Consider the following 27,407-nt stretch of genomic DNA (forward strand, 5'->3'; position numbering starts at 1 on the left):
CTTATATCAAATAAGTTGACTATCACAATATGTTCTGGGGTCATTTCTTAAATTGGCTTCTATCCTACCCAGTGCTTTTTTTGTAAAAGAAAAAGGTGCCGGAACTCACACATGTCGTACAACCCGCCTTGCCTACCCTACAAGGTTCCATCCAAAAAAGGTGCCGGAACTCCATTCTGAGCGTTCTATGACAAAAAAAGCCCTGATCCTTACCCAACAGGAAGAAATCCCACGTGTTTCATTTCAGTGTGGTTAGACATATACTTCCAGTGGTGTGCTAAATCTACTTGTGCAGAGTTCTTGGTATATGATCAGCTTCTATGTGACTATGTTAATATTTTGCATGGGGCAGCCAGAAGACAGTACATGATTGTTATTTTTTAACATTTACTGTTGGAATTTTCCCATTCACAAATTTCACTGGAATTTCAACAAAACCAATTTGCTCTTATAGCACAGTTTCCATTATTCCCCAAAACATTTTTCCCCTCTTTGGTTCCTTCTAGACATGTCAGACAAAAACTTTGATCACTAACCACCCTGACTCAAAAGGAATCCAACACTTATTAAAATCTTATTATTGTTTCTGTTTCCCCCCTTCTAAAATCTTTGTTATGAGGTTTTCTCTGCCTTGCCACAGCACTTTAGGCCATGGTTATTTTCAGCAGAGTAATAACATTTGTATTTTCTCAAACCTTTATTTAGAGTGACTTCCATGACGATTCTGTCCTTTGGTCCAGGTCCTTTACGACTAGAAGAGGAAGTATCTCCATCTTCTCCACTGGGAAATGAGGCTCCTCCACTGGCGCTGGAGCTGGGAGAACTGGACCGGCTCAGTAAGGTGGGAGTTGGGCAGGGCGTAAGGCTTGGGCTACGAAGTCTGGTTCGTACTGTGAGAGTCACCACACCTTTCTTGAGTTGCTAAAGAAGCAACAACAGGGTTGTTAGGTGTATAGTATCACCACTTTTCCTTTGTCTCAAAAACTAAGACATGAATTACACATCTAGAACTTGGAAAATGTCTGGAATCATTAAGTGGAACATCTGCTCTTGAATAAAAAAGTAAATAATAGTAAAATAAAATAAAATAAACTATGTTGGGAATTGATCACTGTACAGTGGATCATTCCATATAATTTGATCTAGAAGTTCTGTTGTCTATGTGTGCATAGGTAGTCCTCGACGTACAACCACAATTGAGCCCAGAATTTTTGTTGCTAAGTGAAACATTTGCTTAGTGAATTTTGCCTCATTTTACGACCTTTCATGCCACAGTTGTTAAGTGAATTGCTGCAATTGTTAAGTTAGTAACATGGTTGTTAAAATGAATTTGGCTTTCCCATTGGCTCTGCTTGTCAGAAGGTCGCAAAAGGTGATCACGTGACCCTGGGACACAGCAACCGTCATAAATATGAACCGATTGCCAATCATCTGAATTTCGATCACATGCCTATGCGGATACTACAACAGTCGTAAGTGTGAAAAACAGTGATAAGTCATTTTTTTCAGTGCCACTGTATCTTTGAACGGTCACTAAACGAACTGTTGTAAGTCGAGGACTACTGTACTATATTTTTTTACCAACCTTGGCCAATATATCTATTATGCTTATAGAAAATGTAGAGGTCAAAGCAAATCATTTTCCCTTGTATTGATATTGCTTTATGCAGGACCCATGAAGACGAAACTCCCCAAAGATGCTGGAACATGACACATCTGGATGGTATCCAGTTGGGGAAAGTAATTGTATTCAAATATATATATGGGTACATATAGAAGTGAATACAACAGCTTTCCCCAACTGGATACCATCCAGATGTGTGGTACTATAAGGTAAAGGTAAAGGTTCCCCCGCACATGCGTGCTAGTCGTTTCCGACTCTAGGGGCCGTTTCAAAGCCAAAGAGCCAGCGCTTGTCCGAGGACGTCTCCGTGGTCATGTGGCCGGCATGACTAGACGCCAAAGGCGCACGGAACGCTGTTACCTTCCACCGTAGTGGTCCCTATTTTTCTACTTGCATTTTTACGTGCTTTCGAACTGCTAGGTTGGCAGAAGCTGGGATGAGTAACAGGCGCTCACTCTGTTATGCGGCACTCGGGATTCGACCCGCCAAACTGCCGACCATCTGATCGACAAGCTCAGCGTCCTAACCCACTGAGCCACCTTGTCCCTAGTACTATAGCTTCTATTTTTTCTCAACCAACAAGATTAGACTGGTTCTAAACTTTGAAGAGTTTTGAAGGACATCAATATGGGTAAGTTACACATGGGAATGCTATACTGACCAGGTGGCAGATATGTTTGCATTAAAAGCATACTGTAGGTTTTGCAGTCTTACTAAAACCCTGCAGTTCTGTTACCTACTTTGAATGTTTGAATTGCCTGCTGATGTGTCAGCCCTTGCAATGATTCCCCATTAACTTCTAGAAGTTCGTCTCCTGGAAACCGAAAACAAAATGCATTATCGGCTGTCAGATGGGAAGAAATGCTGTTTTCAGAAATAAAAGGCATTCCAGTTCTTCCCATATTATTATATTACAACATATTTTATCTCTTTCGATGCTTGAGCAAATTAAAGTTTAAACAGTGACACGTTATTTTTGTCCTGAAAGTTTCATTAGACTATAGAAATTTGGAAGCATTTTGGAGTTTAGTTATTTTGTGCATTTGGAATTTTGGAAGCCCAACAAGGAAAAATGCTTAGGAGTCATTCTTATCCATTAATAGTAGCAAAATGAGAATTTGCAGGAATGAACAACTCACAATGCATGGCCCACAAGCAGAACAGCTGAACTTAGCTGGATGAGATCTCATCCAATTTCAGGATGCAGAATGGTTTGGGGGTGGGAATGGGAGGCTGAATTATGGTTTCCACTCTTTCCTGGATCTTGGGTGAAGACAGGTTTGTTACCAAATGTGGTATAGCACAAACTATAGCTTCTGAATATGGTTCATTACAAGATAATTACATTACACTGCATTACACAAACTATTGAAAGAACTGTCCCCTACTCCACATTAGCAAGAAAAAAAAATCTGGTTTATATTGTGTAAAAACAGCAGTATTTCAGATGTCTCTCCTCTGAAACATCTGAAATATTGGAAGGAAGTATCTGGAAGGGATAAAGCCATGGCTCCAAAGAGGGCACTTTACATTATATTAACCATTTCTCCTTTTTTTGCTCTGGGCCAAGAACAGAAGGGGTAGCACCTTGAAAACCTGATTCTGTCAACAAACTACAGGTAGTCCTCAACTTATGACCACAATTGGTTTATGTTGCTAAGTGAAACATTTGTTAAGTGAGTTTTGCCCCCATTTTACGACCTTTCTTGCCACAGTTGTTAAGTGCCACTGCAGCTGTTAATTTAGTAACATGGTTGTCAAGTGGATCTGTTTTCCCCATTGGCTTTGCTTGTCAGAAGGTTGCAAAAGGGGATCACGTGAACCTGGGACATAGCAACGGTCATAAATATGAACCAGTTGCCAAGCATCGGAATTTTGATCATGTGACTGCAGAGATGCTGCAATGTTATAAGTGTAAAAAAACAGTGGCAAGTCCCTTTTTCAGCATCATTGTGACTTTGAATGGTCGCTAAATGAACTGTTGTAGGTCAAGGACTACCTGTATTCAGCTTGGTCATGGGTTTTTGTTCTCCAGCTTACACTTTTGGCAGGAGGAACAGGTAGGATAGGTAAATATGGCCTTGGAAAGTGGCTGGTTTAGACAAGTTGTTAGGCTAACAAAAATCTGGGGGTTTTTTTGCAAGCATACCTTCTTTTAACCTGCCATCAGCTGCTGCAGCCCCATTTGGAAAAATTGTCTTTACAAAAATGCCCATACGACCCCGGGCAGAATCTTGTCCCCCCACAATGCTGAATCCAAGACCCTGCAGCATAGGTACAAATTAGGCAAAGGGAGAGGAATCAATACCTCATAAGAATCTCCATAGACAAATACCCCATAATTTCCCAAAGCGCAAACCACAGGAATCTGATCCATTAAACCGAACTAACTAAACTGGTTTCTTCATCTTTGTTGTTAAACAGTAAGAAAGAAAAAGTTTTAAAAGGAAGGGGAGAATATACGATCTCAGCACAATGCTAGGCTTTAGAACCCAGTGGCGTAGCGTGGGGGGTGCAGGGGGGGCCGGCCGCACCGGGCGCAACATCTGGGGGGGCGCGACCGGCGGGCTAGGGCAAGGCTGCTCGCGAGCGAGGGGTATCTGTGCCTGCGCCGACACAGAAACGCTTCTCTCTCCAGGTGGGGGAAGGCTCGGCGGCTCCCTGGGTCTATATACGCCTCTGTATGCGCACGCCGCCGCGCGCTCCCGCGAACGAGAAAGAAAGAACGGCAGCGGCGGCGTCTGCGAGCCTCGCCAGCGGCGGCATTCCTCGGTGTGGGCGTGCCTGCGTCTTTGGGTGTGAGGCTTTCGGAGAGGCTGCCTTTGGCTCCTGGTACTTGCAGCCGGTGTAAAAGAACAAGTCTGTGAAAGCGGGCGAGAATTTCAGGGGGGGGGGAACGGGAGATCGCGGGAGGCTCGATTCTTCTTACGCCAGGGGGGTGCCAGGCGTGCGGTGCGAGAGCGAGGTGGCGTAAATTACTTGCCTTGCCCCGGGTGCTGACAACCCACGCTACGCCACTGTTAGAACCAACAGAAGTATCTATCTGCATGCTGTATTTTCAACGGGAGCCTGAAATATAGCTTTGGCAAAATATCTTAAGATGTGGGCAGACTGCAAGGGAAAGAGACCTGAAATGAACAGGCAAATGTCCAATTAAAATTAGAGTTATGTGGGCAAACCTCACTGAATCTGTTAAAATGCTGGCAATCAAAGTTCTGCGCTGAATTTCCTGACTCTTCTTTAGAGGCAACCCAAGTAGAACTTTCCCAATAAGCCAACAAGACAGCTTAACAGCATTAGTCGCCAAATGTTCCCTATCCAGCAATGGCTACAGCTGGCCAACCAGAGAAAATGATATAAGGCAGTGATGGCGAACCTTTTAGAGACCGAGTGCCCAAACTGCAACCCAAAACCCACTTACGTATTGTCAGGTGCCGGGTGGGCGTGGCCCATTGGGTGGGCGTGGCTGTGGTGGTAACGGCAGACTGGCTGGGACTAAAAAGTTCAATCAATCAATTCCAACTTTGCAAGATCTTTTTTTTTCCCGCGAAAAGTTGAAATTGATTGATTGATTGAACCTTCTTTTTTTTTTGCACATGGTGGCAGAGGCCTAAAGTGAAAAGGTTTTATAAAACCCAGCTGAAGGCCTAGGACTGGGGCAATGGCGCGCGTGCCCACAGAGAGGGCTCTGCATGCCACCTGTGGCACACGTGGCATAGGTTCGCCATCATGGATATAAGGCATTTGAGGGTCTTTTTTTTTTTTGGTCTTCCGTTCAATTGTGTTTGATTCTCGGAGACTGCCTGGACAAGTCCCTGAGGTTTTCTTGGCAAAGTTTTTTTTTCAGAATCATTGGCCATTACCTCCTTTCTAGGGCTGAGAGAAAGTGAGCAGCCTAAGGTCACTCAGCTGGTTTTGCACCTAAGGTGGTTTCTGGAACCAGTGGTGGGATTCAGCCAGTTCACACCACTTCAGCAGAACCGGTAGCTAATTTTTTGTTGCCCAGGCCCACAATGAACTTCCAGAAGCGGCATCCACACAAAGAACCGGTTGTTCACATATTTGAATCCCCCCACTGTCTAGAACTCACAGTCTCCTACTTTCTTGCTTGATGCTTTAACCACTAACCAAAGTGGCTCTCATCATTGATTAATTTCTAATCACAAACAGTGGACCCTGCAGTGTAAAACAAACCTAAATGGACTATACAGTGTTTATACAGACCCCAAAACTTTTACCATCAGTGACCCCATATTCTCAAGAACTGTGGATATCACTTTTTTCCCTACATTGCACCAACTACCGGTATTAAGTGGTTCCAAATTCTGGAATAGCATCTTTTTTGCTATAATAAATTTTAGAACAGCTTGGGTCCTCAGAAGAGTTCTTGACTTAGATTCCTAGACTTCCTAGACAGACACACAATATTAAAGTCTTTTTTTTACTTTATTCTTACCTTGCCCTGCCCCTTCATCAGAACAATGTTGGAGATAATAGATGGCTGTGTAAGTCGCCAGGGATATTCAACCTGAGCTGCACTCAACGAACGAGTGGATTTCTTAACAATGTGGTATTCCTTCAGAAATAGAACAAACACAATAATTGCAAAAGAACCAGAATGATTCTGTCTCAGTTATAGGCTGTCTAATCTTGGTTTCTGGTTAGTAAATAGTCATTAGATCACGGTTACATGTAAGTTCTTAAATGTATATACACATACATACAGTACACACAGAGAGAGACACACACACACAGAGAAACACACATATAATAAGACTGGGTCTTTTTTTTGCCTCCAAAAGAGGCACCAGGTCTTATTTTCGGGAGATGTCTTTTATACTCACCTCCAGGACCGACAACCCCACCCAGCAGGTCCACTTTTTCTACGGCTGAAGGAGCAGCTTAATTCTACAGCTGCATTCCGCCCGGCATTTCGCAGTCAGGCCTTTCTGGAAGGCCTCTGCAGCCGAGTACCGAGCTATGGATTGAATCCACAGCTTGGTTCTCGGCTGCAGTGGCCTTCCGGAAAGGCCGCTGACTGAGAAATGCAGGCCTGGCTGCAAAGAAAGCCTCAGAAGAAGACGTGGGCTGGCAAGGAGTGGCCTGGCTGCGAGGTAAGTGGGTGTGGGGTGCGTGAGACAGATCCATCCCCCATCCCTGCCCTAGCTTGATTTTTAATTGTGTGCCTCACCCCAAATCTAGGGCTTATATTTGGGGTAGGGCTTAGGATGTATATCTATGTTTGTGTGTATATACACAGGGTAGAAAATAAATCAAGGTAAGTACCAGAGAACCCAAGGTAGTATCTTCTAAAATTTTCTGCAATATATTATATTTTTTTATTCAAATTAAATAAATATTCTACTATATACAAATAAGGCATCGCAATAGCCTTTGCTGGCATATGAATTACAAACAAGCTCAGACACCACCAAGGACCCCTCTTTGCAACCCTGAGTTACAAATGCTCTCCTTCATTGTAATTACAAGTAGTCCTCAGCTTAGAACCATTCATTTGGCAACCTTTCAAAGTTACAACAGCACTGAAAAATGTCTTACGATCAGCCGTCTCAACATCCCTGTGGTCACATGACTGAAAATCAGGCGTTTGGCAACTGCCCTGTATTTACAATGGTTGCACTCTCCCAGCGTCATGTGATCTCCATTTGAGGCTTTCCCAGCTGGCTTCCAAGAAGCAACATCAATGGGGAAAGCTTGATTTGCTTAATAACTGCACAATTCACTTAAGAACCGCAGTGATTCGCTTAGCAACCATGGCAAAAAAAAAAGATTGCAAAATCAGATGCGACTTACTTAACAGCCACCTTGCTTAGCAACAGTTGCATTCCCAATGTTGGCTGTAAGTCAAGGACTACCTGTACAGCATTTGCATTCTGGTTCATGACTGAGTTTGTTTTAATCTTTGCTCCCTCCACCAATTACCAATAGTTAAAACAGGAATTATTTGGCTCAAATGATGCCATTTCCCCCCCCTCTTCCTCACCTGTCTGGTTCCTGTGTCCAAATGCTGCGGTAAGGAATGCTTTCTGCCTCCCCGGGAATATTTCATTGGTAGTTCATAATTCACATCTCCATTTTCTACTGTCAACTCATCATCTTCTCCCACAGACTCTAAACGAGTTGCCGCCCCTAAAGAATAACCCAGAGATAAAATTTATTATACATGCATCAAAGCCTCTGTTAAGATTGTCAGTTCTAATGGAATTTAGAATGTCCATTGAGAAATGATGGGTGGATGCCTTTCTTAAAACATCTAAACAACCATAATAAATTTTATCTTTGTGTGTGTGCACATGCATGCGTGTGGCTATATGGACAGGGGTAATTTATTGAGGAAATGACAGAACACACTTTTTTTAATCAAAATGCTTATTTAATCACAAATAAATAGCGCTTTTTACTGATTTTTTTTAAAAAAAGACAGAACTCTTATTCTTTTATCTGAGTTCCAGGTAAAAAAACACAAGAAATAGTTTATGCATTCAATCAAATCAAGTGCAGGCTCATATTTTTAAAACCCTCAAAAGACAGACAGTGAGAAACTTTATGAATTACTTTCTCTCATGCCTTCCATCCTGTGTACTTCAATCAGCACCAGTAATCCAATCCTAAATCCCCCTGCCAACTGGAGGATGGTGTGAAGGTCACAATCTTTCTTAATCACAATCCTAAAATTGTGGAGAACCTGCTTTAAAGAAGTTCCCCTGATACAGTCCTTGAGTTCTGTCAAAACTGATGGGTTTTCCTGAGGGCTCTTTTTGCACTGCTGCCGTAATTATCTTTGGGTTTCCTCTTTTTAAAGGCTTTGATCCTTCTCAGTTATTATCACTTTCTTAAAATCTGATTCGAGATACACGTTCTAACTGTTAAAAGGTCACAAATCCAGAGACCACAAATACCTCAAATAACTAAAAGAGATGGAAATATGGCTTGGCGAGGAAGATAATATAAGTCTTTTGGTCCAGCACTACTTTAACTTTAAAAATCTAGCCTCAAGGATAAGAGTAGGGGAAGTTGTTCTTTATTGGGAACAAAATTTTTAATTTAATTTAATTTTATTAGATTTATATACCGCCCTTTCCCAAAGGACTCAGGGCGGTTTACAGGGCATTTTAAAATCACACCAATACAAAATACAAAAGTTAAAAGACAATTAAAAAGATTAAATTATCCTTGAAAATAAAAACCCCAGTTAAAAATTCTCAGCCTGGGCCGGAGAGCTCAAAGAGCCAAGTCTTCAGGTCCCGGCGGAATGAACGAAGGTCGGGGGCAGTCCTGAGCTCCACGGGCAGCTGGTTCCAAAGGGCAGGCGCACCCACAGAGAAGGCCCTCCCCCTGGGTGTTATCCGCCGGCAATCTTTTACCGGCGGCACCCTGAGAAGACCCTCCCTGTGTGAGCGCACTGGACGAAGGGAACTTGATGCTGGCAGCAGGTGTTCCCTCAAAATGATACACCTATGTAGCTCGGTATGATTTAACTGTAAGTATCAGAAACTTTTAAGAACTCCAGTAGAGGTATTTCTCATTGATAACTCTATTCTTCCTCTGAACTATAATTCTTTTCTCAAGGAGATGACAGTATGCTGGTAAACCTGACCTGAACAGTCTTCCAAATCTTCCCATGTTTCTTCATCCAATATAAAAGAGTAACAATACCTTGAGATCGGCTCTTGTACTTCAAAATACCACCTCCAAGAGTTGGGCTCTCACAGTTCTCTTTAGAACTCTCTTCTCCTGTAGGATCTGAGGACATGTCCGTATCGGTCATGTGTGTCATCTGAAGGAGAAGAAGGAATGTTTTTTTTAAAAGTCCAGCTAAATTTTCTAGGATGTAGAATGTAGGATGTAGAAAATGTAGGATCTAGCTTTCCATAGCTAAATTATGTATTATCCCAAGGAAGCTATAAATGAGGATCTCAAGCAGAATTGTTGGAGCTTATTTGCACTGATATTTATAACCAGGAAAAAATAGAATAGAATAGAATAGAATAGAATAGAATAGAATAGAATAGAATAGAATAGAATAGAATAGAATAGAATAGAATAGAATAGAATAGAATAGAATAGAATAGAATAGAATAGAATACTTTATTGGCCAAGTGTGATTGGACACACACAAGGAATTTGTCTCCGGTCCATAAGCTTTCAGTGTACATACAAGCAACAAGTGATAATCATAATCATAAAACACAGTTATCATAAATCATAGATAAAACTCTCAGTGATAGTCATAGGATACTAAAGCAATCAACATAAATCATAATAGGATACTAAATAAAAGCAATCAACATAAAACATGAGATACAACAAGAAGTTATAGTTCTAAGAATCTAAGGACATAGGTAATAAGAAAGATGAGAGAGATAATAAGTAATACAGCCCTACTAGTTGGTTTGACATCCCAGGGCATAGACAGTGTTGTGGGAATTAGTTGCTTAACAGAGTGACGGTGGCCGGGGGGGGGACGACTGTCTTTGCGTCTAGTTGTTTTGGCATGCAATGCCCTATAGTGTCATCTTGAGGGAAGAAGTTGAAACAGTTTATGTCCAGGATGTGAGGGGTCTGTAGATATTTTCACAGCCCTCTTTCTGGCTCATGTAGTATACAGGTCCTCAGTGGATGGCAGGCTGGCTGCAATTATTTTTTTCTGCAGTTTGAACTATCCAATGAAGTCTGTGTTTGTCTTGTTTGATTGCTGTGTCTAACCAGATAGTTATAGAGATGCAAATGACAGACTCAATAATTCCTTTGTAGAATTGTATCAGCAGCTCCTTGGGCAGTCTGAGCTTTCTGAGTTGGCATAGGAAGAACATTCTTTGTTGTGCTTTTTTGATGATGTTTTTGATGTTAGGTGTCCATTTTAAGTCCTGAGATATTATACAAGCTAGAGACTTGAAGATCTCTACTGTTGATACTGTGTTGTCTAGCTTTGTAAGAGGTGGTAGAATAGGAGGGCTTCTCCCAAAATCTACAATCATCTCTACAGTTTTGACTGTGTTCAGTTCAAGACTGTCCCAACTGTTTTCTCCTTGTCCTACATTTTAGGACATAGAAATCAACTGAAAAACACTGATGCTTCTTATTTTCTCATATGGGCAGTGCTTTTTTTGTAAAAGAAAAAGGTGCCGGGACTCACACATATCATACAACCCGCCTTGCCTACCCTACAAGGTTCCATCCAAAAAAGGTGCCGGAACTCCGTTCTGAGCGTTCTATGAGAAAAAAAGCCCTGCATATGGGAAAGCTTCATAGTGAGAATATAAATGCAAGGAAAAATCCATTTTTTTCAAAATTTAAATTATTATGTTTCTGCATATCTTTCCCGTATATTTTCTATCACTCTGTTTCAACAAGGTGCTTTGGAGTAGGATTTTTATTGCTTAGTTACACGCACATGTACTGATGCTTATTCTAAGCTGTTTTCAACATTGCAGATCAAAGCTGAACGAATAAAATCAAGACAAATGGTATCGAATCTGTCTGTCTCTCTCTGCCCAAGACAGAACATATCCCTGGACTTTCATTCATTACAAAATCTTGGTTTCATTCCCACCCCGAGGATTTAATTTTCTTTCCTCAACACACCAGATGACACTTTTAGGAGATGGAGGTCAGGGGTGTGGAGTTTGCTGTTGAAGCCAATGTTTGGTTTCAATAGCTTGCTGAAGGCATGCTTTTTATGTTCTTTCTATTCAGTTTGCCAAAAGGATCATAAGATGAAATATAAAGCAATACTGCAATATAAAGTAAATGGTATAATTTCTATTTTTCAGAGGGAAGAAAGAAAAGAATTTTGCATTTCCCTTTAGAATAAATTACTTTGCAGAACATCAAGTCTGGTATTAGAAGATGATCTGCAGCATTGAATAATGGACAGATTACAGTTTAGAGCCTATGGCAACAAGTAAAATGTACTATACATTAAGAAGCATTCTTTCCCAAAGTAAAGAACCAAATTTTGGAATAAGGCATTAGAGCTGAAGAAGGTGAATATTTTTTCCCCTCATATATATGCCAATTTTCTGATTGAAATCACTCCTGTTCCCAGGAAGGGCTGATAAAATTGCAGCAACAAGGCACATGTGATATGAAGGGTTGTGGGTCAGTGGCAAAATACATTCCTTACATACAAGCAGTTAGACTTTCCATTTCTGGCATTTCCAGCTTTTGTGTGTGCATGTCTCCCTTTGAGTGACCATTGGCTCCTGGTTACTTGCAGGTTTTTTGGCAAGATTTTTGGAAGTGGTTTGTCCTTGTCGCCTTCTTAGGACTGAGGGAACATGACTGGCCAAAGCTGGCTTTGTGCCTAAAATGGGACTAGAACTCATGGCCTCCTGGTTTCTTGCTTGGAGCTTGAACTTCTACACCAAACTAGCATTTGGGTGCAAAGAAAAAAAAAGCTGATGAGAAGCTACAGTGACCATAACTTGGTAGCCTGAAGCATCCTAATTTCAAAATACTTCAGCAAAACTTCCTAAGCAATTTCTGGGGGGGAAGGAAGCAGGGGGAAAAGGAAGTTCTCAGAAAAAGAAATTGAGAGAAGGAGGGAAGAGAAGAGAAGAGAGCAACAGCACTTTGACTTATATACTGCTTCATGGTGCTTTACAGCACTCTCGAAGTGGTTTACAGTGTTATGTATGGGAGTGAGCAGCAGCTCTGCAGGTACCACCAGGTGGCGCTGTGCTGTGGCCAGATTGGCTGAAAGGGTTTTGGCGGGAGATACGGACAGATGGATTGGCCAGAGTGTCATCTGGCTAGGTATATAAGCGGTCCAGGTAACCCCCTTTGTTCAGTACGCGCTACCACTAATAAAGAGCTGACATGCGGTACTCATCTATGCAGTCATTTCCATAAGGTCCACAACACAATATACAGAGTCAGCATATTGCCCCCAACAATCTGGGTCCTCATTTTACCAACTCGGAAGAATGGAAGGCTGAGTCAACCTTGAGCCAATCAGGATCAAACTCCTGGCAGTCAGCTGAATTAACCTGCAATACTGTATTCTAACCACTGCACCACCACGGGTCATGTAAGAGAAGAACATGAAGAAACAAAAAAGTGGGGGTGATGAGTGGCCCCATCCACTTTGGACACTGGCCTCCATTGAACACTTGCTTCCTGCAACAGTAGGACTACCATATTTAAGGTTGCAAAATCCAGACAACCATTAAATGGTTAAATCTTTGTTACCATGTAATAGTTGCCCAGATGTGTGCAGTCCAGATATGGAGAAATGCTTAGAAAGCTAATTTTGAAAGAAAAGACCATCAATCTACTTTGTAAACGATTCAGTGTGGACAGCACAGATGTGGAAAAATTCATTCAGCTCACCTTTAAGTGCCATTTTATTTAACATATACATCTTGATTCAATGCATAAACTGATACACAGTTGCCCTTTGAAATCAATATTTTCTGATTTTGTTAATGCAATTTTCCAGGTTAAAAAAGCGCACATAGAAAAAACCTACACACAAATGGGGAAAAGTTTTCAAAAAAATATGTCAGGGAAAATTGGTAGGAAAAATGCATACATACACCAGGCTCAAGGTTGACTCAGCCTTCCATCCTTCCGAGGTAGGTAAAATGAGGACCCAGATTGTTGGGGGCAATTAAGCTGACTTTGTAATAATGCCGCTTGGGGGGGGCAAAAGCCCTAATAAGCAGGCATATACATAGAATGAAGGCTACTGCTAAGCTTGTAAGCCGCCCTGAGTCTTCGGAGAAGGGCGGGATATAAATGGAATTAAAATAAAAATAAAAAATAAAAAAAGTGTGCTTTTACAGAAATTCATATTAATTTTTTCAGGATTTTAGAAGACCAAAATGATGCAAACCTTGGTTTGCCTTGGAGAAATGAGAAAGTTGGCCAAATCATAACTGATATATTCATTACTCTCTAGCTGAACTAGAGGGACCAGAATAATATTAGAAATATTTGGGGGGATTTAAAATAAATGCTGCCAGACAAGAACATACGGGTAGTCCTTGACTTGCAACAGTTCATTTAGTGACGTTTGAAATTGCAATGGCACTAAAAAAAGTGAATTGTGACCATTTTCCTGACAACTGTTGCAGCATCCCCATGGGGCATGTGACCAAAATTCAGATGCCTGCAGTTTCCCGGGGTCAGGTGATCACCTTTTGCCACTTCCTGACAAGCAAAGGCAATGTTACCATGAGATTCAAGGTGTTGGTAATGACTTACAAAGTCCTACATGGCATGGGTCCGGATTACCTACGGCAACACCTGCGGCCGGCGTCAACTTCCTCCGTCCAGTGCGCTCCCACAGAGAGGGCCTCCTCAGGGTGCCTCCGATCAAAGAATGTCGACTGGTGGCCCCCAGGGGGAGGGCGTTCTCTGTGGGCGTGCCAGACCTGTGGAACCGCTTGCCGATCGAGCTCCGGATGGCCCCCGACCTTCGCTCCTTCCGGCGGGATCTAAAAACTTACTTATTTGAGCAATCTGGCCTGGTTTGATGGGTTGGGGTGTTGGGGTTTTAACATGGTTTTTAATTATTGTATATATCGGGCATAATATTTAATTGTTTTTTAACTTTTGTACTTTGTCTTTTAATATTTATTGCCCTGTACACCGCCCTGAGTCCTTTGGGAGAAGGGCGGTATAAAAATTTAATAAATATAAATATAATATATATAATGGGGAATCCAGATTCACTTAGCAACCATGTTACTAACTTAACAAATGCAATGATTCACTTAACAACTGTGCAAGAAAAGTCATACAATGGGCAAATTCACTTAGAAACATACATTTGTGGTTCCACTGTGGTCATAACTCAAGGACTACCTGTACTTAGCTTATCAGTTCTCAGTGACGGTTAGTGTGATGGGTTTGACAATACAAATTGTTCCACCTGCCTGAAGTCACAAGGAGGGACTACAAATCCCAGCCCACTTGCTCCAGGAGATACCTAGGACAGTGATGGCGAATCTAGGATGCCTGTGTCAAAGGTGACATGCCATGACATTTTGGATGACATGCCAGCATTCACCAAAACCTGAAAACAGCTACAGGTAGTCTTTGACTTACAACAGTTCATTTAGTGACAGTTTGAAGTTACAACAGCACTGAAGAAAGTGAATTGTGATCATTTTCCTGACAACTGTTGCAGCATCTCCATGACCAAAATTCAGATGCGTGGCAACTGACTCATATTTATGACGGTTGCAGTGTTGCAGGATCAGATGATCACCTTTTGCCACTTTCTGACAAGCAAAGGCAATGTGGAAGCCAGATTCACTTAACAACCAGTTCACCAAGTTAACAACTGCAGTGATTCACTTAACAACTGTGGCAAGAAAAGTCATAAATGAGACAAAACTCACTAAACAAATGCCTTACTTAACAACAGAAAATTTGGGCTCAATTGTGTTTGTAAGTCCAACACTCTCTGTATTTACGAAAGCACGCCCTGTTCTCGTGAAATTTTTGGAGGCTGCAAAGGATGTGTGAGAATGGGTTATGTTCTTGTGGACCTTCTGGAAATGGCATAAGAATGGGCCATGGTTTTGTCTAGTTTTTGGAGGCTGCAGAGGTTGTGAAAGGGCATTCCCCAAAGCTGCTTCAAGAACAAACGCCTCATGTGATCCAGAGCAACGTAGAGTAGACTGTAGGGGATGTCCACAGAAAGAGACCACCACCTGAAGGTAAGTGATGTATACAACAGGGATCAACCTATTCTCCAAAGCACCTGAAGGCAAGACAAGAAAATGGGTGGAGGTAGGCTAGGCTAGGCTAGGCTAGGACAGGACAGGACAGGACAAGACAAGACAACCTTTATTGTCATTTTTTTATTGTGAGCACACTGGCCCACATTAAAAATGAAATTCTGTTGCCTGCTCTCAAAAGGAGGCTAGTCAAGGAGAGAAGCAACCTAGAACTAAGGAGAAACTCCCCGACAGTTAGAACAATTAATCAGTGGAACAGCTTGCCTTCACTGGAGATGTTGAAGAAGACATTGAACAACCATTTGTCTGAAATGGCATACGGGTCTCCTACACCATTTGCTTGAGCAGGGAGTTGGACTAGAAGACCTCCAAGGTCCCTTCCAACTCTGTTATTCTGTTAATACAGTCAAGGCCTAACCCACTCTTGAAGCCGCCACTGACTGCTGCTGTTCAGCATGGCCTAAATGGGAGGGAGGGAGAGAATAGTTTCTCTTTTGTTCAGACTAAGTGGAATGTGACACACCAGCATTAGGCATTTTCCTAATTTTTGGCTCACCAAGCCCTAATGGTTTGCCATCGTTGGCCTAGAAACTCATGTATCTACCTGCATGCCTGGAATAACCTGGCAATCCTTCCTGACATCATTAGCCTCCTGCTATTGGCCAGGCAAGCAGCGGTTGAAACTGCCTACTCATATGAGCCAATCAGCTTGCAGAATTTTCAGGTTCTTGTTCAACTGAGACTTTTTCGCCAGCTCTTTTTCTTGGAGGTCTAAATATGCAAAAATTTTAATGGATTGAATTTTAAGGGTTCCACCACCCAATTCAATGGGGAGAGAGCAAGTGTAACTTTCTATATAACAGGGTCTGTTTCAGATTAAATTTAAAAAAAAACCCCAGGAGTTAGTTGACCATTAACCCATTCTGTCATTCCCATGCCACGCTAATCTTCAACTGACCCAGTTAAGTATGTTGTGGGAACACAGCCAATTAGTAGCTGTGGATGTAAAGGCTCCCTTTTTGTAGCATTTGAGTCTCGAGCCAAACTTTCTTTGATTCTTTTTTCTAAAAAAAAGACCCTAGGAAATCAACTCATAGACCTCTTAAAATATATTCAGAATCTTATCTTATAGGGGTAAATAATGCAAGCTCATCATAGGGTGAGATTTGCTAACAAAATTATATTTTGGATAGTCTAGAGTATAACCTAAGCATGCATATTAATAGTAGTGGTGTTAAAATGAGGCACTAGATTGTAGGTATATTATAATCTTTTAACTGGCGCACCTATTACTTGCTCATTTCAGAGGTCTATAAAGGGGAAAAAATGTACACAAAGAACTGAACACAGTTTTGCCAGGAGAAAAAAATAACAACAAAGACTCAAAGAGAAAGCTTTCTTGATTTCCCCACACATGCCAAAAATGTACAGTGTGTTGTATACACTACAGCTTTTTTTACTTCCCCCAAATCCCAGATATCATTCTGTTCTGAAAATAAACAGAAATTCTACCCATTAAGCTTCTAAAAGTTTCTCATGGGCCCCAGTTTGTAATCTTTGGCTGCCACAGTCCACTGAAAATGCATGGTTTTTTTTGGGGGGGGGGGGGTTTGGGTGTTTTGTTTTTTTTGCCTAGCCATCAGTGACCAAAGACTTTTCACAAATTGCCCTTCTGCTAAGACAATAACCATGCCATAGGAGGTAACTGACTTTCCAGGAAATTATCCTTGTTCAGTTCTGAATGTATATTGCTAATTAAAAACATGATTTTAAAGAACTCAGAAAACTTGGCTGATTTGTCTCAAGAGGCAACAGTTTGAAGGATATTTTTCTGCTCACAACCGGCAAGAAAGAAGTCGAAAAGGTTTAGCATGGTATCTATAATAACTTCATATCCATCTCAACTCAGATCTGTCTCTCTCTCTCTCTCTCTCTCTCTCTCTCTCTCTCTCTCTCTCTCTCTCTCTCACACACACACACACACACACACACACACACACACACACACAGAGAGAGAGAGAGAGAGAGAGAGAGAGAGTAAGAGCCTGCCATACACACAGTTCACTGTCTCTGTGAGATTCAAAAGGCATTTGCTATAGTGCCTGAGTGTTACTCTACATCTCTTTGGGATTTCTGTTAGGTAAGGGGAGAAATAAGACTCTGAATCAGAGTTCACCCATTTTTCCTTGTGAAATGAATTATTGGCTATGGGTGTAGGATATGTACAGTGATAATAATTTCTTGGAAAAAATAAAAGTACAAACCTGAAGAAGGGGCAAATGAAAATATAATTGTTTACGGGTATAACTTTGCCTTGAAAACATTCAAGAGATAAGCCCCCAAAAATAATTAATTAAATAAAACTAAAGATGGCTTTCAGAAATGGGCTGTCCTTACAAAAAAGGATGTATGGTTATTATAAGGATATGGTAGATTTGTATTGTATTATATCTGATGCATAGGAAATGGATAAGGATTTTTTTAAAAAAATTCTCTTCCTGCGATATTAAACTCTGAAGTCACCCAAAGAAGCAGAGTATTCAGAGATTCAAACTGGAGAACTACATTTTAACACGAAGAATTTACTCTAAAATGATATGGGGATAATCACAAACTAGGATGGCTTAAAAGGGAGTTATAGAATTGTCCTGGAAAGAAGTTATTTTTGTTTCTTTTAACAACCCTGCAATCCCTTGCATTGGAGTGGAGTCAGGGCAACTGAATAAAGCTCAAACGTTTAGTGGCTGGATGCCCTTCCTGACGCCTACGTGGAATTTGCAGCAATTACTCATTGCACCCAGAGAGGGGAACATCTGCCGCTGCCTAGATTCAAACTCACAACCTCCTGACTGAGAGGTGAGAGCTCCACCTCTAAGCCACCCCACCTTTTCACAAATGTTAGTTATAATTTATTTATTTATTTGTTTGTTTGTTTATAAATGAATCAGACAAATAGATATGATACCTATCTGAGCAATGAAGATAAAGCAAAAGCCATCATCAGGTTTAGAGCCGTGGTGGAGCAAAGTTAACTCACCGGCTCAAGGTTGACTTAGCCTTCCATCCTTCCAAAGTCGGTAAAAGGAGGATCCAGATTGTTAGGGGCAATGGGCAGGCTCTGTAAACCGCTAAGAGAGGGCTGTAAAGCACTGTGAAGTGGTATGTAAGTCTAAGCGCCACTGCTGGTGCTATTGCTAGGAATTTCCGCTGACAACCTGGCTAGGGAGTCAAGAAACTGAAGCATAAAATGACTGCACCGCAGGGAGGTTGTTACAAAAGCCTTAGTTCCAACTGGTCCCCGTAGTCCAGTTTCACAAATAGCTATCTGACGGTTAAACTTCTGCAAATCTTACAAGATCAGTTTTTGGGGAGGGTTTAAGTCAGTGTTTCTCAGCAACATGAAGATGGGTGGGGAATTCTGGGGGTTGAAGTCCATCCCTCTTCAAGTTGCTGAAGTCGAGAAACACCAGTTTAGGAGTCGGAGCGGAGGGCTGCGTTTCTAAAAATAGCTGTCAAGGTTCGAGTAATCCATAACAAAACTTTCTGAAGGGGCATTTAAGAACCTTAAATCTCAGTAATTTGAAGCTTATTTAACCTGGGAAGAAATCTGCAATAGATAAATGTAGCATATTTAGGGGACAGACTCTGGAAGCCCAACAGGAAAAAAAAACAAAGAAACATTTTCATCCCTGCCTCATTTAGAGACAAGTCATTACAGCTGTAGAGACCTTGTTGGGTGCCCCCTTGGACACAGAACATTGCTCATCTCCTGCCAGGGACGAGACAGAGTCACTGTCCTCTACTGCTGATTAGTAAGTAAAATAAGTGTCCTGAAAGCCAACTCTCTTTCTTACTTCATTTTTCATTGCTATATTGTATATGATACACTGGGGAAATGAAGGAGTCAAGTAGCCTCTAATAGCTTTTAAGAAGGGCTTTCAAAGTTTTGGTGTGCTTTTTTAGCATTTCCACCTATTCAAATTACAAGGGACTTTTGATGATTGAATAGTTATCTCGCTTCCTGATTTATTTATTTTTTAAAAAAAACAGACTCAGGAATAAAAGGCTCCCATATTTTCCGGTCTAAACAAGAACCATTTTTCCTGCCAGAGACATTTTAACCTGAGTAATTAATTATTGCATTACTCATTCTTAAACATTACTTTTTTCTATGGATTGTTAATTATTAGTACTTATATCATTTATGAGAGTCAGTCTGGTGTAGTTATTAAAGGCACCAGGCTAGAAAATGAGATGGTGTCGGTTCTTGTCTTGTCTTACGCATGAAGCCAGCTGGGTGATCTTGGTCCAGTCATTGTCCTTCAGTCCTGGAAGAAGTAAATGGTAAACCGTTTCTGAAAATCCTGCCCGGAAAACTGCATGAATTTGTCCAGACAATCACCAGGAGTCAAGACTGACTTGAAAAACATACGTTTTACTAACAGAAGAGAATATTTGTAGCTCATGATTGAACTGTGAGGTCCTTGGGGCTCTCTGAGCTTGGTTGTTTTCTATCGGACATTTCATTATCCATCTCTCACTGATGATGTTACCTAGTTGGGTAATGAATGTCTTCAAGAAAACCACCAAACTCAGAAAATACCAAAGACCCCACAGATGTAATGTTTGCGGGTCATAGGGATTTGCCATCTTTAGTCCTCAATTCATGGCACTGTCCCATGCAGAACTTGTGCATTATTTGGGGATTCCTCCTAGACTCTTGGCTCCTGCTCAATGAGAAGTGGCAGCCATGGCCAGGAGGAATGTAGTACAGATAAATTCTGGGTATCTATTGTAGAATGACTACAGTAGTGTGATTTTTGTTCCTCAGGCTGCAATCGCACTAGTTATCCAGGATCAATTCAAGGTTTTGACTGTCACCTACAAAGTCCTTCATAGTGTAGCCACCTACAGGGCTGTTTTTGCCCTCTTGTTTCTGCCCAATCAATAAGATCTGGAAGAGCTGATGCACTCCAAGTCCAGCCGTAAAGCATTAGGAGATGTCCCTTTCCAGTGGAACCTGAAGGATCTACTCCCTAGTGGTAATTACTGATGGGTGATATGTTTGGTTTTTTCCTTCCCAGTGCATACCATTCAGTCTTCTGATCCTATCTGGTTTTAGGTGTTACTGATCTGATGTTTTTAACACTAAGCTGAAGCCACCCAGAATCACACTATGATTGAAATATGACTAAGGCAACAAATACATAAATAAGTAAGCCTAGAAAAACATATAAACTCTTCACTTAAGGGTAAAAAAGCTTCAGGGAGTGAACATGCCTGTTTGCCTTTTGCTAAACTGTTAGGTGGTGACTGGCTGCATTGATTCTGAGGACTATTTTATGAAGGAACACAATATCATTCCTACTGAATGCTTGCAACCTGTTCTCTAAAGGTCAAACAAGCCAATTGACCCTACAAATGGGAAATCTCTGGTGTCCAGAACTCGCAGAGTTGGCCACAGAAAGTTCTCCCATGGCAAGTTGGCTGCCATAAGTCAGCTGTGGCGAGACAGCCAGGGTGAGATGGCCACGCCGAATTGTCCCAATTCCGTCTTTCTGTAAATCCCTTCTATTGCAACAAGGATTTTCTTTGCATTCAGGATCCAACCTGTATTTAGACCCATACAATGAAAATGACAACTTCTTGTATTTGTTGAGATTCTTAAATGAAAAACCTGGCTGAGCCCATCCTAATGTTCCCCTTCCGAATTGGCAAACTATCAGAGATCACTATATAATTGGATGCATTTAATAAAGAACCTAATTTCTGTACATTACACAACAAAATTCCCATGGGGCAGGTTTATAATACAGCAACCTTATTTGCTAAAAGTTTGTGCTATGCATTACTCCATATAATTAATTCCATACCGTATTTTTACAGTGGCAACTATATAAGGAGGTAGGCAGTCAGAAAGAATTAGAAATAATTTTGAAAAATCCAATCTGTTCAGTGAAAGTAACGGCCTGGAGAGAGTTAACCTAACACAACTGAATTCTGTCGAATGTAAAATACACAGCAACATTCTTTGCCTTTTATATAAATAAATGGTTGCTATTTTAAAACAGTGTTAAATTACACATGTATATCTTAGAATTTTCAACACCTGCAGCAGCATTTTACTGTATTTTTTGCAACTCCACATGGAAGGAAAATGTGGTTTTCCTACTATCATTTTGTGATCAGAGCTTTCCATGAGCAGATCAGAGTCCCAAGATTGATTATTCATATGATTAGTCCCTTATGCCCTTATGCACTTATTATTTGCAAAGTTACATTAACTGGACGGTCGAAGGCCATTTTGATTAAGAGTTACAGTAGCTGAAGTCCAACACATTTAGAAGGTAAGAAAACCTCAAGGCATGGGGCCAGGCTAGCCCAGAAGAGCCAAATAAGAAAATACCACAAGCAACTTAAAAATATAGTAGACATTACATTAATAAGTTAAGATGTATTGATTTTTAAAGGCACCCAAAATTTGTTGCCTAATGGTGGAAATAGCATTATGAATAATCTACAGTAAATTGGCAATAGTAAAGGTAAAGGTAAAGGTTCCCCCGCACATGTGTGCTAGTCGTTTCTGACTCTAGGGGCCGGTGCTCATCTCCGTTTCAAAGCCGAAGAGCCAGCGCTTGTCCGAGGACGTCTCCGTGGTCATGTGGCCGGCATGACTAGACGCCAAAGGCGCACGGAATGCTGTTACCTTCCCACCGTAGTGGTCCCTATTTTTCTACTTGTATTTTTACGTGCTTTCGAACTGCTAGGTTGGCAGAAGCTGGGACGAGTAACAGGCGCTCACTCTGTTACGTGGGCACTCGGGATTCGACCCGCCAAACTGCCGACCTTCTGATCGACAAGCTCAGTGTCCTAACCCACTGAGCCACCACATCCCAAATTGGCAATATGTCATAGTTATTTAAATCAGACTCCAGAAATAAAAACTGGGGAAAATCTGGATTCAATATTGTCATGTTTTGTGTTATCCCAAAGGTGCTTTTTCAAAAGGCAACTGGACTTTCTTGTTTTTCCTTGCAGGCATTTAATTTTTCATCCAAGAAGCTTCTTCAGTTCTGACTGGATGGTGGAGAATGGAAGGATGTATATTCCTTGCAGTCCTCTGGTCATTAGCACTTTTTTATTTTCTTTCTCACACAGAGTGCTAACAACCAGAGGACTGCAAAGAATATAAATCCTTGGACTGCAAGGAATATACATCCTTCCATTCTCCACCATTCAGTCAGAACTGAAGAAGCTTTTGGGATGAGAAGCAAAATGTCTTCAAGGGAAAACAAGAAAGTCTAGTCACCTTTCGAAAAAGCACCATTGGGATAATCATGACCTGCATGACTGAGAACCTCCTTAGATATGTCTTGTGTTCTACTGAAAGAAAAAAAGAGGTTGCTGATCTAAGGAACCTGGGCTCCTTTTACAACAGAAAGACCCAGCTTATATACTAGTGGCCCAAGATATGGCAGGCACCAAAGTGGTGCCCAGGGCTGTGTGGTGGTTGCAGCTAATGGCAGCAGGTAGGCAGGCAGCCAAAAGGACAGAGAAGAGGAGACATAGGTGGATGAAGTAGTTGAAGTGAAGGCAATCCCTTATTTTCTCTTCCATGATTGGCTCGGATCCAGATGGGTCCTCACCTAACGACCATGTGGAATCCACTCAATGACAGCAACTTGAATTGCTTGAAATGCTAAGCAGACCAATTGCATGAAGTTTCATTTAAACTCCACATCGCTTAGCGATGGAGTTGCTGGCCCCAGTTAGGATCATTAAGAGAAGATTACCACTAGTTTCTGAGCTAAAGAGAATATATAAAGAAGGGGGGGGGGGAAGTCATTCATATCAACTTCAACTAGTGGTCAGTTCACAAATACATCTTTCAACTTTTCTTGGTGGTCACAGGGAATTCTTTTATCAATCCTTACTCTTCTATTCGGTTCTAACTGACTCAGCTACAAAAAAGGCTAACCGATCTTAACCCTCCCCAGGGTTAGTGTGTTGTCGAAATGCAACTGGATGTGTTAAGCGGGTTCTTCAAATACAACTATTGTCTTAGCATGTCTTTATTGATTTAGGTATTTATTTATTTAATTCATATGCTGCTCATCTTGTTGCCATGTGATTCTGTGTATGCACAAGTCAATCTGTTGCACCAAGAGGTCTTGGCAGCTGACCTATTTTCTGGAAGTGGCCAAGAATAGGGAGATTCTGCCCTGTAGCTGGGCATAAATCTATTCAATTACTCAATTATAAAACTTTGATGCTTGGACTTTAATATTTTATTGTAATTATAGACTTGCACTTTCAGATTCTGATTCAATTAGACAGTTAGATCTAATTTGTGCTTTCAAATATGGGCTTGCTGTATTATGCAGTCATACCTTATTCTCTGCACTGATGCCTGTAAACCCCTGTGGATTGATTTTTTTTCTCATTTCTACACAAAATGTGAAGAAAGTTGTCTGACAGAGTGAAACCACTAATCCCCTATCTCAACATTGCCAATACCGCAGTAGCTGATCAAGGTTTAATATCCTAACAGCTGCTGACACTTTTTTGAGCTTTTTGTTCTCTTTTGTTATGGAATGTCCTTGCTGCCTAGTACATTTATTCACTCACCTTATTTTTCTAACCACATGTCTCCTACTGTATCTTCAAACTCTTATACTAGTCACCTGATCTCTCCCAAATCTAACACATCCTAACCTTTCTGTGTTCTGCACCAGAAACAGCACTTTGTACTCTGAAAAAACTATTAAGAAATTAAGTTATGACACTTTGCAAGGAGAGCAACTCTCTATTTCTCATTAAAACAGCTACCTCTTTTGCTCTGTACAAATCTGAAAAAGATGCAGCTCCTTTAAGGTGCCATCTGCGTTTTTAAGGTGATTCTTAAAAAGCCTTTAAAAAGATACACTTTTTAATACATAGCAGAAAGATAATTGTGCAAGTGCCCAAGCACTTCTGATCTTTTTCCAAGCAGGCTTAATGCTACAAATAGATGGCCAATATGGTTAATATAAATAAAGCTACATTCCTTATCTTAATTTATTCTTCCATAGTTAGATATTTTTTATCCTCCAGTTCTAGCCCCTTCAATTACACAAAGATATCCTGCTCGCTTTTATTATTTCTGTCCATGGTCTCTTGCTTGTAATTTGAAATAGGCACAAGCCATTGCATATTGTAGGAAAGAGGATATTGGCTCAAACAGGTTTCCAAGCTGATCAAGTGGGAGCTTCCATATCTTCCTAGGTCCAGTTTAATTCTTTGGAGCAGGGATTTCTATCATATTTACCTCAAATTGAAAAGCTCCAGATGGTAATTGATAAATAAATCACTAAAACAGTGATCAACAGCAGATCCAGAATCAATATATTGCACCAAGAATGCGGTAAGAAGCTGCTCAGAAATAATATGACTTATTTATACATAGTACAATATGTTCTACAAAGGTCATGAGGAGTTCATTGGGAGTTTGGCTAAAATGAAATATTAAATAGGAAAGTAATCCACAGTGGCACATTGAAATCCAATCATCGCAAGCCAATAAATGTTGATCTAAGTAAACTGAAATGGAATTATGTTTATCTGCTCCCTTCCTTTCCTGTCCAAATTAAACCAGTTTCTTTTGTGAGGGAGAACTGTGGTTGATGCTGATCATTTTTCATTAAGCTTCATAAAAAAACAAGAGCATGATCAGTCTTGATCCAGTAAGCCATCATGGTTTATTTAGCAAGAAACATTATGTCTGAATTATTTTTTTAGTAAATTTTAATGATAGTCTTACTAAAGAAAGCAAAACATGATTCTCTGACATACCTCTAAAGCAGCTGCAATTGCTAAAAGAGATGACCAATTTGTTAATCGATATTTGCTCAGATAGTATTCCAGGGAAGTGGTAAATGTCATTTGATTTGCATTTTTAAGCAAGCTAACATCATTCACATTTCCTAAATTTACATGCAAATTTATCTCAATTTTGTGATACAAGGCTTCATATATGCAGGCAAAGTGCATACCTTCAAGAACATCATATGTACATAAATAAAGGTTGCCTGTTCTTTAAAAAAAAGAATTTGAGTGGAATTAACTTGTAAAGAAAAGCATCCTTTCAATAGACACTGATTCCTCCTTGTGATGTCATCTACGTAGCTTTGTTGACAACATTACAAAAATGATTTGTCATTGACTTCTTCCAGAACATTTTTCAGCTTCCCAGTTTAGCCTATTACCCTGGCTTTTACTGGTAGCCAAGTACTAACCTTTTTCAACTTCTTGATTTTTGAAATCAGCCCAAGTAAAATTTTTAAGCTATGCAATGCTGAGTTGGGCAGGATATATCCCAATATGGTTTCCTGTGAAAGGTTACACTTAACAGTCCCAAAGGTGCTTTTTCCAAAAGGCAAGTGGACTTTCTTGTTGTTGTTTTTTCATATGCTTCTTCAGTTCTTGAATGAAAAATGAAAGGTTTTCAAGGAAAAAGCCAAGAACGTCCACTTGCCTTTTGGAAAAAGCACCTTTGGGACAACCATGATCTGGATGGCTAAGAATCTTCATAGACATCATACTTACAGATTCCAGGACTTCTGACTCTGGAGCCTTTACATCCTCCTCCTCCGGTGCTTCATTCTCCTTATTGTCAATCCAGGGGGCCGTATCCTGAGCAGAACAAGTGCTAATTAGGTCTGGCAAACTTGTAGATGGATAATGAAGAACATCTTCTTCTGCTCCTTCCTACAAGAAGCAAACAATGATACTTGCCATTACATATGTGAATATATTCTTTTAATTGGCCCAACAAGCATATAAAGTAAGTCTGCATTAGTTTCACAGTGTAGATGACGAGCAGTTGTCAAGAATTCCTTGGCTGGTAATGCTGGAAACAAGGGTATTTTTTTTTAAAAAAAAAAGTTAATTTCCATCTTAGATGCACCTGAGGAGATCATTGGACACATTAAAGAATGAGTGACCTCATTCAAACATACAGGAAGTCATTGCTTAATGACTGTTTGCAGTCGCAACAGTGATGAAAAAGTAATTTTGCGAGCAATTCTGTTGATTCTCAACAGTTCTGTTGATGGGAGATCAAGCACCAAACATGTTTGGGCAAAATTCTCTTTGGTTTCGCTTGCAAAAATGGATGCCACACTGCTTTTCATTTGTTTAGTTAGCTTTGTGCTTTTATTGCATAACTGACATATAACTGATAAAACGCACATTGTTATCCACCCCAGTTGCAATAATAAAAGAAATGTGTGCTTTTAGTTCACATAAAATATATTTTGGCAGGGCTACTTCCTCCAAGATTTTAAGTCACTTCCACAGAAGATGTAAATGCAGGAAGAATTTATGGAAAGATGGGCCAATTTGGCAAGCAGCCCAACTCCATCAACTAAGAACAAGCTTACTGACAGCCTTTCTAAATGGCTTTACACTGATACCAATGAGAAAAAAAGCAAAGTGTTGCCAAATATGTTGGATAGTTAATAACTACAACTGTTACTGAAGTCACTTTAAGTTTGCACACCTTGAGACTTGTTCCACTAAACATGAATGCAATTGGATAATTGTTCAATTATAGGACTAGAATTTAAATTTATACAGAGTCATACATAGCAGGATCTCCAACCTTGACAATTTTAAGACATAGCTGGCTGAGGAATTCTGGGAGGTCTTAAAGTTATCAAGGTTGGAGACTCCTGACTTGCAATACATATCAGTTCTGAAAATGTACTTGAGCAACTGAAGTTATTTTTATTGTCTATCCCAAAGATTGGGAATCTTTGACCTTCTAATTGTTGTTGGACTGCAGTTACCATCACTCCTGACAACTAGCCAAGCTGATAAAAGAGGTCAGCAATATCTATCTGATTTTCCAATCCCTGAGCTATCTCATCATAACACAGTAAGCACCATCTCCAAGACTCACAGTAGGATTCATTCAATCTTACATATGGTATGATGTGGTTAATTAGATGCCTACCGAACAGGGAAATGGAGCTTCTGCCTGGATAAAGATTGAACCAGGCTTTCTATTCCATGTTGAAGATGAACTC

General features: G+C 40.6%; 1 protein-coding gene across 1 annotated transcript in view; it reads right to left on the reverse strand.

Annotated features, from left to right (window-relative positions):
- PDZD2 (PDZ domain containing 2) overlaps positions 1-27,407 on the reverse strand; it is a gene marked incomplete at its 5' end in the record, with an annotated part of 204,392 nt that overhangs the window by 53,829 nt on the left and 123,156 nt on the right. The window contains 7 exons of the mRNA XM_081320244.1: positions 696-921; positions 2,365-2,438; positions 3,774-3,888; positions 6,081-6,200; positions 7,629-7,774; positions 9,302-9,422; positions 25,924-26,085. Coding sequence (XP_081176370.1) covers positions 696-921; positions 2,365-2,438; positions 3,774-3,888; positions 6,081-6,200; positions 7,629-7,774; positions 9,302-9,422; positions 25,924-26,085 — 964 coding nt within the window. The remainder of the gene's footprint in view (positions 1-695; positions 922-2,364; positions 2,439-3,773; positions 3,889-6,080; positions 6,201-7,628; positions 7,775-9,301; positions 9,423-25,923; positions 26,086-27,407) is intronic.

Source organism: Vipera berus, assembly GCF_964194415.1.
Source record: "Vipera berus genome assembly, chromosome: 2".
NCBI classification, from domain to species: domain Eukaryota; kingdom Metazoa; phylum Chordata; class Lepidosauria; order Squamata; family Viperidae; genus Vipera; species Vipera berus.